Source organism: Eleutherodactylus coqui, chromosome 1 (genome assembly GCF_035609145.1).
Source record: "Eleutherodactylus coqui strain aEleCoq1 chromosome 1, aEleCoq1.hap1, whole genome shotgun sequence".
NCBI classification, from domain to species: Eukaryota; Metazoa; Chordata; class Amphibia; order Anura; family Eleutherodactylidae; genus Eleutherodactylus; species Eleutherodactylus coqui.
Window position 1 is genome coordinate 289,153,886 of NC_089837.1, and position 15,990 is coordinate 289,169,875.

Genomic DNA, 15,990 nt, shown 5'->3' on the forward strand with positions numbered 1-15,990 from the left:
AGGATCAGCACAGGTACGTGGTACCTGCCAGAACACAGGGGAAGTTAAACATCGTTTGGCCAGTCTCTTTGACTCAACCTGAGCTGACCACTAGCAAGCCCGCAATGAAGGAGGACCTTGGCCACAGAAAGGGAAAAGAAAAAAATGGCGCTAGTCCTCCTAGGACAAAAAGAAAAGGCTGTTCCTTGAGCGGGAGGGCGGCACTAAAGTCCACAGCCTGCCATCTCACAGTGTTTGAACACGCTGTTGAACATATGCTCCTGAATCCTGCACTGCTTCAGTGAGTCAGTGACATTTTCTTTCAAGTTGTTGGCACTCTACAGAGTAACAAGTTGTTCTAGACCAAAAAAACAGGCAGGTTTACTTGCTGCTTGCTCCCCCTACCCCTGCAGGCAGTTAAACATCATGCCATCCACCAGCCTTTCACTCACCGTCTCACCCTGAATTGATCACCAACAGCAAGGCTGCGATGAAGGAAGACCTCAGTTGCAGTGCAGCCATCATCACAGGATAGAACCTGCTGCAGAGGAACAGAAAATGGAGCCCGCTCTTCCTTCGACAACAAGAAGAAAAGGGCTGCGTGGAGGAATGGGCAGAACTTATGCTAGAGTTGCCAGCTCCTGTGCTGGAGCCCTAAGGGAGTGTGATGTCAGCAACAGAGTCTGATATCCGCCTGCTGCATGGGAAATAATACTTGAGATATATTGTCATGTATGTATGTTGGAGAGCAGATGCTAAAGGTCCCCTGAACATAGGGGTAATGTGGGGCCTGGATCACTGGCTCCATTTGCACCATAGTTAATATGGCTCTGGGGATGGGGAGGTGAAGGAGAGAATCAGAGACTCACATAAACATGGTGTTAGAGCTAATGGTAAATTATTGACGGTTATTTGTACACATTTTCATTGCTCTGTATTTGTCTAGTGTCCTCTCTAAAGTTGCTATGTGTGTGTTACATACAGTTAGGGAGCAGAATCTGCAGTTTTCGCCATGGGTAGAGAATGTGAGACAGCAGTCTCCACCTGAGAACAGAGAATCAGAAATAGGTACTACAGAGCAGTGAAAATGCAGATTACACGTCATATAATGGCCAGAAGTAGGGTTATTTCTTGTACACACACAGGGCAGTTTATTAGAAAAAGTAACCTAAAAAGATAGGCACACTTTAATTTATGTCTATAGAACATGAGCTTCATATTACTTTGCAATTAAGGGAGATGGAACAATACCTCTGCAGCGCCCCCTATTGGAAGGCAGCATTGCTGCAAGTCATTGTTAGACTCTTTATACAAGCCTTGTAACAATGACTGGGAATTGAAAGCCAAGCCAGAATCCATACACAAACAGCTGTTTCAGGGAATAAGCTGTTGGTGATGGTGACTGTAGCCTCTATTACTGCAGCCTCTATGGGGGACACTATTACTCCTAGATGTCCCTACCTGCCTGATGGCAATGGGAATCTAAGGTCATATGCACCGAGCTATGCGGATATGCGGGAGTGAACGTAACATGGCAACCAAAAACAATCCAGAACAGAAAACACACACAGAAGACAAATGAAAGAATACCCAGCAGAAGAACACACATGAAGCTGGGGACACACTAAGATAAAGAATAAGCTGGTTTGGAACACACAAAGAACATAACATAGACATGAAGACCAAACCAGTGAGCCAACATCTTGCATTCAATCATAAAGGAAATGACATCAACAGCAGTCATCATGGGTACAGATTTATTTATTGTCACTTTGTTATACTTGCCATGACAAACTATTTTAATTGTAACTACAACTATGATTGTATTTATTGATCTATTTTACACAAATTGTTTTTTAATTCATTCTAATTATACATTATTTTTTTTCCTAATTACCATCTTTTACTTCCTAGCAATTTTCTTATTTTACATTGTGTTTTCAATCTATTTTTATTGTACTTATTCATCTACATCAGTTATTTTGTGCTTGAGAAAGGAGCGCCTAGCCTCCGAAACGCGTTGCACTTTCCACTGGAGCTCTGTTCAATAAATCTATTTATTTCACCACAGAAGGCTCTGTCACTTCCCATTACGTCCTACGGACCTCACCAATCCACACACCTACACGTGTCCCTCCCTAGGCAGTCATATTTGACACTATACGGGTCACCCTGAGCGCAGGAGTCATCCTCTTTTTCTCTTTACATGCGTACAGACTGGATGGTTTACATAGGAAGCTTGATTACAAATCCTCCCAAGCTGAGTGGAAGAGTCAGACACAGTAACCCTGTGACTGCTGGAAGAAACAGAATCAGGAGACCAGATGACGCCCTGGTGTCCTGGACCTAACAATAGCTTTGACAGACACAAGGGCCTGAAATGATAGTTTCACCTGTCTCTGGATGGCGGACAATGAAACAGTTGGAGCTGCTCGTGCTTGTCAGATAATTCTCCCTACTGGTGCTCTGACTAGAGTGTCCTAAGCCCTGTTGCCTTGTGCCCTCATGCATCCACTGGTCACAACACTTCCTAACACTTTGGTCAGAACGGCCCAGGTGGTGGGCAATTCGTCGATACAACCATCCAGCTTCTCGCATTTCAATGCTTCCACTTCTGTCCTCCCATCATGCACTGTTCACAGGATTTTAAAGGCTATGGACAAGGGGAAGAAGTGGAGATATTTTTCATGTGGATGGTCATGTGACAAATAGAAATGAAAGAAAGCAGCTAGACCCGGTACAATGAAGCTATTACAAAATTATTGTGATGATGTACGTTAGAATTTAAAATGTTAGTCTGTGCCAGGAACAGCGCTTAACCCTTTTCATTTTCTTTTTTTCCTCCCCCCTTTTGAAAAAATCATAACTCCTCTATTTATTCATCAATGTAGCTGTGTAAGGGCTTGTTTTTTGCAAGGCGAATTGTCTTTTTTAATGTTACTATTTAATGTACCATATAATGTACTGAAAAACTTTAAAAAATTCTAAGTGAAGTATAATAAAAAAAAAAAAGAACTTCCGCCATCTTTTGGTGCGCCTTGTTTCTACGGTGCACAAACTGGCACAAAAATGACATGATAACTTTATTCTATGGATCAGTACGATTACTATGATACCAAACTTATATGTTTTGTTTTTTTTTTTGCTGTACTACTATGATTTTTTTTCGGACGAAATTTAATATTACTTTGATAGATCAGACTTTTACGGATGCAAAGATACCAAATATGTATTTTTGTTTTATAATTTAGATTCTTTTATCTATATATATAAAGATGAAAGCCCTCACTGACTGACTGACTGACTCGCCACTAAGGGCGCCCACCCACTGGCGTTTTTTTTTCCCTGCGAAATTCGCAGCATTTTTTTTCTCCTGGGGTCTATGGGACTTGTAATGTTAAAATCGCGATTGCGCAAAATCGCAACGCCAGTGGGTGGGCGCCCTAATTCTCCAACTTCCTGATGTCGTAGAAACATGAAATTTGGCACAATCATAGATTGTGTCCAAAATAGGAAAGGTAAAGGGGTCCTAACTCGATTATTCAATTCTAGCGCAAAAGAATTGGCGTCCAAATTTTATGTACGTAATCTAATTCTCTCACTTCCCGATGTCATAGAAACATGAAATTTGGTACGAGCATTGACTATGTAATAAATAGGAAAACCTAATGGGTCTCAACTCGATTATTCAATTCTAGCACAAAAGAATTAGCGTCGAAATTTTACACATGTAATCTAATTCTCTCACTTCCCAGTGTCATAGAAATTTGAAATTTGGCACGAAAATTGATTATGTCATAAATAGGAAAAGTTAGTGGGTCCCAACTTGATTATTCAATCCTAAGCGCAAAAGAATTAGCGTCCAAATTTTACGTACGGAATCTAATTCTCCAACTTCCCAATGTCATAGAAATTTGAAATTTTGCACGAGCACTGATTATGTCAGAAATAGGAAAAGCTAATGGGTCCCAACTCGATTATTCAATTCTAAGCGCAAAAGAATTAGCGTTCAAACTTTACGTACGTAATCTAATTCTCTCACTTGAAATTTGTCACAAGCATAGATTATGTCATAAATAGGAAAAGTTAATGGGTCCCAACTTGATTATTCAATTCTAGCACAAAATAATTAGTGTCCAAATTTTACGTACGCAATCTAATTCTCTCACTTCCTGATGTCATAGAAACTTGAAATTTGGCACGAGCATTGAATATGTCATAAATAGGAAAAGTCAATGGGTCCCAACTCGATTATTCAATTCTAAGCGCAAAAGAATTAGCATCCAAAATTTACGTACGGAATCTAATTCTCTCACTTCCCAATGTCATGTTATATAAAGGAAACATCACATGATTACCTCCACGTGGTGTTTTCTGGGTAACGCAAAGAACCATGCAAAATGGTGAACATATTTTTTTCCCGATATCTCTAAAGTAACCACGACTTCATAAGATTTTCCGTGTGAACACCAGATAAACATCAGTACCAAATTAACTCGGGCGAAGCCGGGTATATCAGCTAGTTGTAAATATGACAAAAGTGTTATTTTTATCCTTTATTACTTTTTTCCCCAACAATTAGTAAAACTTTATTATTGTCATTTTTACTCTTTTTTTAGTCCCCACAGCGGACAACAACTTGCGATTCTTTGATCGCTCCTGCAGTATGATGTAATGCAATAGCATTATATCATACTGCGATCGAGCAGGCAGTCTGTCAAGCCACTGTAACGTCCGAGGAGCGGGTGCACAGCTGAGGAGATGGTGGGGTGGATAAGGACTTTGTCACAGGTGGCTCTACCATTTCCTCCCCTGAGGGTACCTCGGGACGCGACCAAGTTACTGCTGGGGGAGGTCACAGGGAAAAGGTAGTTGAGAAGTACCTTGAGTCTCTTTAGTCACTTGTGACGCCACCGTTCCGTCCTCTGCGGTGAAGCTGGATGTTGTAATGAAAGAGTCCACACACAGAGTAACTTTTCATGAACAAACCGGGAACGGTCGGTAATGTAGGACATAGTAGGGTGGTCCTAATGAACAGTCTCTCTGCTCATCAACGAAAACAAAATTAAAGTTGGAGTCTCCATACTCTCTGATGAAAGGGCGAAAAACTTGGGGCAGTGCATCCTTTACCTCCTGATTGTTGCAGTGGATCAGGATCCATGGGGGGTAACGGCTCTCCACAAATCCATCCCCTGTTCGGTATCTCTGAAGCCTCCAGAGCCTTTCTCTTGTTTGAGAGGTAGCACAAGCACTCTCCGAAGCAACAGGGTCCAGACTGAATGGCTCTGTTAGGCGATCCTCAGGAGGGGGCGAGGCAGGAGAAGGTGGGGGTACCAATCTCACTAGTTCGGGCTCATCACCCCAGTAGAAGCGGGGTCTTGGCAGTGGGTAACCAGCTGGGACTCCCATTAGAACTCTAGCCGCCATCTCGCCTGCAAAGGCCCACTGACCAGCAGTGGGAGGCCTTCCCTTGGCGGTCTTCAGCCTGCTGTTGCTTCTCTGCAGTAGGGGTGACCCCCACTACTTTTTGCTCATTCACGACGGGAAGATGTCGTCGGGAAATTTTCGTTGGCTTTGCAACAATGAAGGAAGAAGATTGGGCGCTATCTTGTGTGTCCAAACAGTCTTTCCCGATTTCTGGCACAAAGTGCAGGGCAAGCAAGTCCACTTTGTCCAACAGTACAACACGTTCTCCCCTCAGACAATAGCGCATCTTGGATACATACTGGGGAACAGTTTCTTCAGTTTCTCTCTGCATCTTGCAGGATCTAGTAATTGTATTTCTCTGGCTTTCTCTAGGTTCTTGTCTTTCTAATTCTTGCAGGTTCTGAGGAACCATAACCGTGTCCTTTCAGAGGGTTAGAAGGCTCTTGTCCTAGACTATTTAGGAAGGTCAGAGGGCTCTGCCACCGGAAGTGAAGAGAATTTCTGTTATCCTCGGACACAGGCATAAGTTTTTCTTCGTGACAGGCAATGGCGGAGGTGCTTCTTCTCAGTCTTTAATGAAGGCATGGAGAAATCATCTTGTTCGTGACGCCATAATTCTGCCGTGCAGCATCCAAAGAGCGAATGCACAGCCAAGTAGATGTGGGGAAGATAAGGACTTTGTCTCAAGTGGATCTAGGATCTCCTCCCCTGAGGGTAGCTCGGGACCCGACCAAGTTACTGCTGGGGAAGGTCACAGGGAAAAGGTAGTTGATAATTACCTGGAGTCTCTTTAGTCACTCATGCCACCACAGTTCCGTCCTCTGCGGTGAATCTGGATGTTGTAATAAAAGAGTCCACACACAGAGTAACTTTTCATGGACAAACTGGGAACTGTCAGTAGTGTTTGTATACTTCAACTTCAGAACAGTTCCAATAAATGCTAGGGTGCTGACAGAAATTACCCTTTCAGAAGGTGGTGTGACAGAGAGGACTTCTCGGAATGACTCCGGACAATCCACATGCTAGTTATCTGTGAGATCCCACTCCCGGCAACTCTTTCTTTCCCTCCTACTCTCTACTAGTCAACACTCACTCTTCAGGTGCTTCTCTCCCGCGGTGCTTAGCGATAGCACCGGCACATCCTGGGTAGTGTGGGCCAAGGGCAGACTTCAGATCATGGCTCGGCCTCTTCCATTCTGGGCCACACAGACCAGATTCACTCCAGCTCCAACTACAACAACAACTACTTGCATACCCCTTGCAAAGACATATATCTAGCAAGATCACGTGACATACAACATGATACATTTCACAGACATAACCCAGACATTAACCCATTTAGTGCTGCAAAGGTGCAATACACATCAAATGCAAACAACACAGACAATACTGACAAGATGGTACGAAACAGACATATAGCATTTATGGAGGGGCCCGGTAACTCTGGGCCACTACACCACCCCACAGGGATGGCTTGATAGGCATTCTGTCGAGACAGCCCTGGGGCCTTTCAGAAGGGCCCCTGCTGTCATAACACTCACACAGCTCCCTGCGATCTCTTCGCAGGGGACCCCTGAACATCGATCAGGAGATTTAAATGCTGCTGTCAGAATTGACAGCGGCATTTAAGGGGTTAATAGCTGCACTCAGCCACGTGGCTGAGTGGAGCTGTTGCTGACGTGTGTCAGCTGTAATAAATAGCCGGCACCCAAAGTGTATGAAGGGAATTCACCCCGTGATCTCCCTTCATACATACCCCGCAGGACGTAAATGTACGCCCTATAGTGGAAAGGGGTTAAGGTCGTTCTTGATTAAAATCCAGTACAATGCTGACTGGTACTGAAGATTAAGCTATGGGATAAGTGTATGCAGTTGGCTGGAGTCAGCTTTTTTTTTTTTCAGAGTGGCGGATGTGGATCCGTCTTGCTATACACAGGTTTAGCCTTGGGCTAACTGACGTAGCAGCACCTGGGAAAGCCTGCTTTTCACACTTTACCCCTCCAAGTGGAATGCCGGCTTTGCTGTGGGGTACCCAGGCTGTTACATAAACTGATGGTACCAGTTGTGTTGCTGCACTGGGCCAAAACACGGTATCTGAAGGTCTGAACTGACACGTAGTAATTGACAGGTTTTGAGTCAGGACTAGCAACACAGGTGCATATATGAGATCCAGGCTAAGGGCTGCTTCAGGTGAGGTTGCGCTATTGTGCAGTTAAGGTTGCGCTATTGTGTGCGTATCTGCACATTTTACTGTACTTTCTGTGCTGCTGGGGACTATTCACATCGGTGCAGGACACACCCATGCCATAATTTAGACTATGCAAACTAATCTTTTTTGATTTCCCTGCAAAATTGCGCAGTTCATTGTGCAATTTGCAGGGATCAGGTTCGCATTTGCACACCCCCTATAGACTCCTATGGTGCACTGAGCATGTCGCTTTTTTTTTGCGTACACACAAAAGCAAAATTGAGAATAAACCATTGAAAACAATGCATTCTATTCTCTGCGCATTGCACATGCATATACACTCATTGAAAACCACCCTAATAGTCAGGACAGGCAGCAGACAAAGCAGAATCCAGCACACAGAACCAAAGTCAAAGAGTATAGAAGCCAGAATAATCAAATACAGAACCAGGACCACAAACAGAAGCTTTTCTACAAATGGCAGAAATATGACCAAACTGCTTAATGGGGGAGGGTGGTTGCCTATTATAGCAACTGCAGGAACCGGATTGGTGGGGGACAAGTAATAGGAGCGTGCACTGGCTCTTTAAGAAGCTAAGCAGGAGTGAGCACGAGCCCTATGGGCAGCAGCCTGGAAGTAAGCAGATGAGAGGCGTGCAGAGTGTGAATGACAGCGATGCCTGACTGAAGCCCCAGCAGCAGGTGAGCGAGGTGAGTTGCCGAGCGAGCAAGAAACAAGACATTACAACCAGATATAACACAACTATTAATGATGACTCTGTGTCCTACACTCTTTGTTAAAAATAATGAAGCCCCTAGAAGGAGTTGTCGTTCTGCTGCAAAACTCGGCATGCAGTTATATCTCAGGTGTATACGAAAATGGCTACAGTTCTGGTGTGATTAGATGAACGATCTTGCCACCTGAGGCCCTAAAGCGGTTGTACCCTTGCTCTATAAAAAGGCTTTCAGAGGATTCTTGTGTGTAGTGGACTTCTTTTTCCGCATGTGTAGATCTTGTTGACCACTAGACGTCTCTACGACGGAATCTTAGAGATTTTACCCAGTTAACAATTTGAGAGGGGGTGCTTTATTGGAATGCCAGAAGCTTGCTGGTCATATCGACTAATTGGCCGCCACCTGGGTCGTTCTGACCATTCTGTTAGGAGGCGTTGGGACCAGTGGATGTGTAGGGCATGCACACAAGATGACCAGGCTCAGGGCACCCTGACACAACACCAATAGAGAGGATCGTCTGACGAACAGCTCCAGCTGTATCATTGCCTGCCATAAAGAGACAGATTGCACCATTGTTTATATGTCCATGTGTCTGTTGGAACTATTTCCAGGCTCTGGGCTACAGAACATTTGGTCTCATGGCGAAGTATGTGTACTGCCTTTGACACTCACCCTCCGCCTCCTCCATTTGCAGTGGTGTCGTGAACAATGAAATGAGACTGCTATGGAGTGGAAATGGGTTCTCCTCAGACTATTCCATGTTTAGTTTGGGCACTGATGATGTCCATGTTTATGTCTGGAGACCTAGCTGTGAGTATTCCCATCCTGCCTTTGCTGTGGAGTGGCATACTGCCCCCAGTACTCGTGTGATGGTCTGGGAGGCCATAAGACAGTTCCTCATTCCTAGTAGTGGTACGAGGGACAATGACAGCTCAGTAATATGTTCAGGACATCCTGCAGCCAAATGTGTTGTCTCTAACGGCAAGACTTCCAAGAGGCATTTTCCAGCAGGATAATGCTCAGCTGCACACAGTAAAGGTGTTGCAATCAGGATTCCACAACATTGACACACTTCCATGGTCTGCCCAGTTGCCAGATTTATATCAATTGAACATGTATAGGACCATCTGGGACGCCAACTTTGACAGCCTTTTGAGTTTGCTGAATCTAGAGCAGGAGTTTCAAAATCATTTTCACTGAGGGCCACATCAGCCTTAGAACTTATTCAGACGACCGTATTTACGCAGGTATTTTGGCGCATAAAAAAGTTGCATATAAAACACGACCATGTAAAGCATTGGATTTCAATTGCTTCATTCAGATGAATAATTTTTTTCTGGATAGCTCCCTGGGGAGAGAAACTGTCTGGAGCACAGGAGGTCTCAGGTTCGATCCCTGACAGGATGGCCTCCGGATATCCCAGGGCCTGGTTTACCAGGATACCTTTCATGAAATTTCCCCATGAGCTTGGGGGCATGCACATTCTGGTCCAGCTCCCATGAGTTCACCTCTGGCCTGTTTTCCTGCCACTGCACCAGATACTGTAGTCTTTCTCTGTGCTTTCTGAAGTCAAGGATTTTGGGCTTCCCGTAAGGCTTCTTTTAGTTCTTTTTAAATCTCCAACAATACTGCTAGTCTGTGGTTGACCATTGGGACAGGAGTGTTAGCAGGTAGAGTAGGAATGAAAACTGGGTGCGTCCCATAGTTTGCAAAGAATGAGCTCTGGGCAGTAGAACTATGTAGAACATTATTATACGTGAACTCTGCTGTTGATAATAATCCACCCAATCGTCCAGTTGATGGGAGATGAAGTAGTGGAGATACTGCTCGAGGGTCTGGTTAGTTCTCTTAGTCTTGCTGTTAGATTGCGGATGACAAGCAGAGGAGAGACTCAAGGTAGTTCCCAGGGTCGTGCAAAACTGTCTCCAGAACTTCGAGGTGAATTGAACCCCTCTGTCCGAGATGATATCATCCGGAATTCCATGTAGTCAGAAAGCTTCCTAGTTCATCAACTTTGCGATGTGCTCGGCAGCGGGAATTTTTTCTATGGGGACGAAGTGAGCCATCTTTGTAAGATGGTCTACGACAACAAAGATGGTAATCATCACTTTCGAGCAGGACAGGTCCACTATAAAGTCCATCGATATAGATTCCTATGGCCTGGATGCGATTGTCAGAGGTTGTAGGAAACCCAGAGAGTGAGCTCGTGGTGTCTTGTTCCGGGCACATACCTTGTAAGAGGTGACATATCTCTTCACATCCTTACTGCAGTCGGGCCACCAGAAGGAACGAAGCAGGAGTTCCAGAGTCTTTGTGACCCCCAAGGTGACTGACCAGCTTGGAATTGTGGACCAATTTGAGGACTTCAAGTCGACCACCCTCGAGAATGTAGATTTGATGTTCTCACTTCCAAACTCTATTCTTGAAAAAGAGCTTCACATCCTTAGAAGGACGACTCAGAAAAGGGGCATTTTCGTAGCCTCCCTTAAGCTTTGTTAGGAGGTCCTCAGAATGCAGGATACCTAAAAAATAATTGGGGGACAGAATTGTGTGGTCTGTATTTAACTTCTCTTCATGCTCCAAAAATATCCTGTACAATGAATGCATCTGCCTTGCCATTTTGGGAACTGGGGAGGTAGGACACAACAAAATTAAACCTGGAGAAGAACACGGCCCTTCTTGCTTGTCTTGCAGATAACCTCTTGGTGGTATGCCATGATGGGCTGCTTCTAAGAGGTGCCTCCATTCTGTGAAAGCCACCTTGATGGCCAGAAGTTCCTTGTTACCGACGTCATAGTTTTTCTCCACGTATGATAAGATGTAGTACAGAAATGTACAAGGATGTTGTTGCATCTTATCTCCAACTCGTTGTGATAGAATAGCTCCCACAGCAGAGTCAGAGGCATCCACCTTCATGAAAAAGGCAAGTCTGGTCTTGGGTGGATCAGTACTGGTGCTGAAGTAAACTTTAGTCTTTAGTTTATCCAAAGAGGCTTGTGCCTCTGGGGACCAGGAAGACATGTGTGCTTCGTTTGTGAGGGAGGTGATGGGAGAGATTACTTTTGAGAAATCCTTGATAAATCTTCCAATCAGGCGCTATACATCCCTCAAATTTCTTGGAATGGGCCAATCTAGGATAGCTTTACTCTTGCTGGGATACATAAGCCATCTGGGGAAATAATGTATCCCAGGAATTGCATTGGGTCTGTTCAAACTCACACTTCTCTAACTTGATGTAGAGGTTATTCTTTTGGAGTCGTTCCAAGACCACCTGAACTTGCCTGTGATGCTTCTCCAAATTGTCAGAGAAGATGAAGATGTCGTTGAGATATGCCACTACGAACTGATTCAACAGATCTCAAAACATATGTTTGATAAAGTGCCGGAAGGTAGCTGGAGCATTGCAGAGACCGAACAGCATCACTAGGGATTCTAGGTGACCATATCTTGTTCTGAAGGCCATCTTCCATTCGTCTCCAGGGCGGATCCATTCCAGATTTTATGCTCCTCTGAGGTCCAGTTTAGTAAAGACCTTGGCTGCCTGAAGCCTCTTTAGCCGTTCTGGGATTGACAGGAGAGGATAGCAATTCTTAATAGTAATCTTGCTTAGTTCCTGGTAATCGATGCATGGTCGAAGAGTAGAATCTTTCTTTTCAACAAAGAAAATGGGTGTTCTGTTGGGGGAAAAAGGTTGGATGAAGCCCTTCTCTAGATTTTCATCCAAATGTTCCCGAAGGGTTTTTAATTCTGGTTCTGAGAGGTTGTAGATACGCCCAAAAGGAATAGAAGATCCAGGGAGCATCTCAATAGGACAGTCATATGGCTGGTGAGGTGGCAGCTAGTCAACTTTCTTCTTGCTGTAAACATCCCTGAACATCTGGTAGTGAACTGGTAATTTCTCAAAGTCCTGTTGACCATCCTCAAGGCTTTGCACTGGTTTGGGGGTGGATGGTGGCATCTGACAGTTCTCTTTACAGTATTCTGAAGGGAAGGCAATGGTCCTGCTTCCCCAGTTGATAGAGGGATTATGGGTAGAGAACCAGGGGTCCCGAGAATCACCGAGACAAGATGAGCTGGAAGCTGATTGTTTCTTGATAGTCAGGGTTCATGTGGAGCTCCAGTTCAACTGTCTCCTGTGTGATGGGACCCAAGGACAAGGGTGACCCATCTACAGTTTCCATATCGATTGGTTTGGGCTTAAAGGGGTTGTCCCGCGGCAGCAAGTGGGGCTATACACTTCTGTATGGCCATATTAATGCACTTTGTAATGTACATTGTGCATTAATTATGAGCCATACAGAAGTTATAAAAAGTTTTTCACTTACCTGTTCCGTTGCTGGCGTCCCCGTCTCCATGGTTGCCGTCTAATTTTCGCCGTCTAATGGCCAAATTAGACGCGCTTGCGCAGTCCGGGTCTTCTGCTGTTCTCTATGGGGCTCCGTGTAGCTCCGTGTAGCTCCGCCCCGTCACGTGCCGATTCCAGCCAATTAGGAGGCTGGAATCGGCAATGGACCGCACAGAAGAGCTGCGGTCCACGGAGGGAGCAGACCCCGGCGGCCATCTTCAACCGGTAAGTATAGAAGTCACCGGAGCGCGGGGATTCAGGTAAGCGCTGTGCTGTTTTTTTTTTAAGTCCCTGCATCGGGGTTGTCTCGCGCTGAACGGGGGGGGGGGGGTTGAAAAAAAAAAAAACCCGTTTCGGCGCGGGACAACCCCTTTAAGCCTGGTTACAATGTTTTTGTCAAGAGCGAATCTTAAGTCCATGAAATTTCCTCCTGCTCTGGAATCCAACATCGCTGAGGACTGTGTCTTTTATTTACTCATTAAAATCTCTATTGGGAGGACAAAATGGTTGTATGGGGCAAGGGTTTTCAGACCGCCTTGAACTACTGGTGCAAAGGTGTGTTTGGTGGCATCTCCTTTTTCATGACGGCTGGATTGATCGCGGTCTTGACGTTGCCTAGAGCGAGAGTCCTTTGGAACTTGTTTAGATAGTTTAGGGCATAATGTCCCGAGCTTCCACTATAAAACATGGATTTTTAGCCCGGCACCTTTCTTTTTCAGTGGTGGAGAAGGGTTTGCAGATGATGTCAACCTGCATTGGTTCTGGTGCGGCTTCAGTCCTCGGCTGGGGACTCAATGTGGATTGACTGAAGGAGTAAGGGGTGTAGATACCCAAACCCTGCAGTCTCTCTTTTTGCCGCTTGGAAAGTCTCTGGTCAATGTAGATGCCTAGCTGAATGAAGTCTTCTAGGTTTTCAGGGGTGTTCACTAGGGCAAGTTCTTTCTTTACCCACCTGGATAATCCCCGGCGGAATTGGCTCTGTTGTGCAGCTGGTTTCCACGTGGTATCATTCGCCCAGCAATGAAATTCCACAGTTTACTCTGCAACGGAACGTCGCCCTTGTCATAGGTTATGTAACCTCCCTTCAGCCGTGGCACAGCAGTTTGAATAATCAAAGATTTAGCCCATAGCGGTCATGTAAGCTGAAGGCTATCAAGGAGATTACTGTTGGCCTTCACGTACGGCGAGGCCCATGCGAGCGCCTCATCAGTGAGGTTAATGATGAAAAACACCTTTTTCCTATCGCTGGTAAACAAGGTGGACTGCATTTGGAAATAAATCCGGCATTGATTAAGAAAGCCTCTGTACTAATGACGATCCCCACTGCATTTTGCGGGCAGTGACATGCGGACATCAGAGCCTGAGTGATGCACATCCAGAAGTTGTCTCTGTAAACTGATTATTTCCTTTTGTTGATCTAGCACCAGTACCTGTAATCCAGCAAACTTCTGGACAAAATTCCTGGAGCTCTGTAACTTCTTTCCGCAGGGTGCTCACTATGGGCTCCATGCTTGGGCATAATTTTTTGTAGCGTCTTACTGGTGCTGCGTAGGAGCCATGGGTGTAGTAACGGTGCAGATCTGGAGAGGTAATCAGGGAGGAGTCAGCAACGGGTGGTCTTAGTATGCAGTACAGAAGGATGAGGCAGGTAACATAGTTCGATGGAAAGCCAGAAGTCAGCAACGGGTGGTCTCGGTATACAGTATAGAAGGATGAGGCGGGTAACATAGTACAATGGAAAGCCAGAAGTCGGTATCAGAAGGTCTTGTCAAAATGGCAGAGGAGCAGATCAATGAAGTGGAGCAGAATAGTCACGCAAGGAGTGGGAGGAAGGGCTAGTCTTATATTGGAAGTCATAATTAGCAGTACAGTGGGGCCAGGACAGAGAGGCTGGAACTAGATCAGGAGTCAGGACAATGCTAGAATCAGCAGAGGAGCTTGTCTAGCAAGCTGGATAGCTCAATGGGGAGAAAACTGTCTGGAGCACAGGAGGTCCCAGGTTCAATCCCTGCCACAGTGTATTTGAACACATATAAAACATGTCGGAGCAGCCGAAAAACGCGGGCGCCAGTGTTTTTGGTCACGCAAATATGCAGCTAATTTTTGACTGAAATGCGCTTATGCCTGTGTGAACGAGCCCTAATTGTGACCCCCATAGGGTTCCCAGTAGTGATAATGACCCCCCATAGTAGCTTCAGTAGTAACAGTGACCCCATGATGACTCCAATAGTGATAGTGGCCCCCATAGTGGTACCAGTAGTAAGAGTGACTGCCATAGTGGCCACAGTAGTAAACAACCCAGCCCTTTCCCCCATAGTAGCTCCAATAGTAATAGCAACCACCTTAGTAGTCTCAGGGATGCTGCCCTGTTGGCCTCTGTCTGGGCAGCATCTCAACAGGCTTTACACTTACCCTGCCTGCAGCCCCAGTCCAGTGACAGCCGATGCTGAGTCTGTGACCACTGACCTCGATGCAGACATCAGTGGTCACAGACACTGCATTGCGCTGCCAGACTGAAGCTGCAGACAGGGTAAGTGTAATTCCTTTAAAGGGGTTGTGCCTGTTCTGGCGCTCATAATTGCTTAATGAAATCAATGGGAGCTGTTCCTGTAATTGATTTCAGTGAGAGCTGCGTCTGCAGTTACGAGTGCCAACCATTACATCGGGGTCGGAGCAGTGCTTCTGCTCCGACCCCAGTGTATCCTGGCGTGTGCTGCCTGGATAAACCCTTTAAGGTTTAATGCATGGTAAGCGAGGCAGATTTGGCCAGCAGACCTTGTGTTTGACATGTGTGATCTAGAGGCTCAGTTACAGCAAATGTGGACCAGTATGATGCAGGACACCTGTATGCCTCCATGCCCACTTGTATCACATCTTGCATTTAAGCTAGAGGCGGTACAACAGGGTACTAGAGCCTCCCTTCCAGGGTTCAGTTTTCCACAATAAATCATCATTTTGCTCCGATATTGTAATTACTTACTTATGTCAATGTTACAGTCACACCTATAAAGTTTCATTCCATTCCGACAACTTCTTCTAGGTGCTGGATTTGTTTTGACAATGAGTGTATATACCCACATTTATGCTACTACATATTGTAGCATATAGGATGGGATGTTGTAGTATTAAGGGCATATAGTGTAGGATGTAGTAGTATGTATGTATTATAGTATATACCACATGGAATGGTAGTATATCCTTCCATATACTACTATTCCATGTACCTCTCTGTATATTACTCCTCCATGTGCTTTATATTAATATACCAGTTAGTATAACCTACCGATATACTACTACTTAATTTACTAATACCACT

General features: G+C 45.1%; 1 protein-coding gene across 1 annotated transcript in view; it reads left to right on the forward strand.

Annotated features, from left to right (window-relative positions):
• The first annotated feature begins 1,706 nt into the window (after positions 1-1,706).
• AHDC1 (AT-hook DNA binding motif containing 1) overlaps positions 1,707-15,990 on the forward strand; it is a 127,296-nt gene continuing 113,012 nt past the window's right edge. Inside the window, exon 1 of the mRNA XM_066572722.1 lies at positions 1,707-1,728. Coding sequence (XP_066428819.1) covers positions 1,725-1,728 — 4 coding nt within the window. The 5' untranslated portion in view covers positions 1,707-1,724. The remainder of the gene's footprint in view (positions 1,729-15,990) is intronic.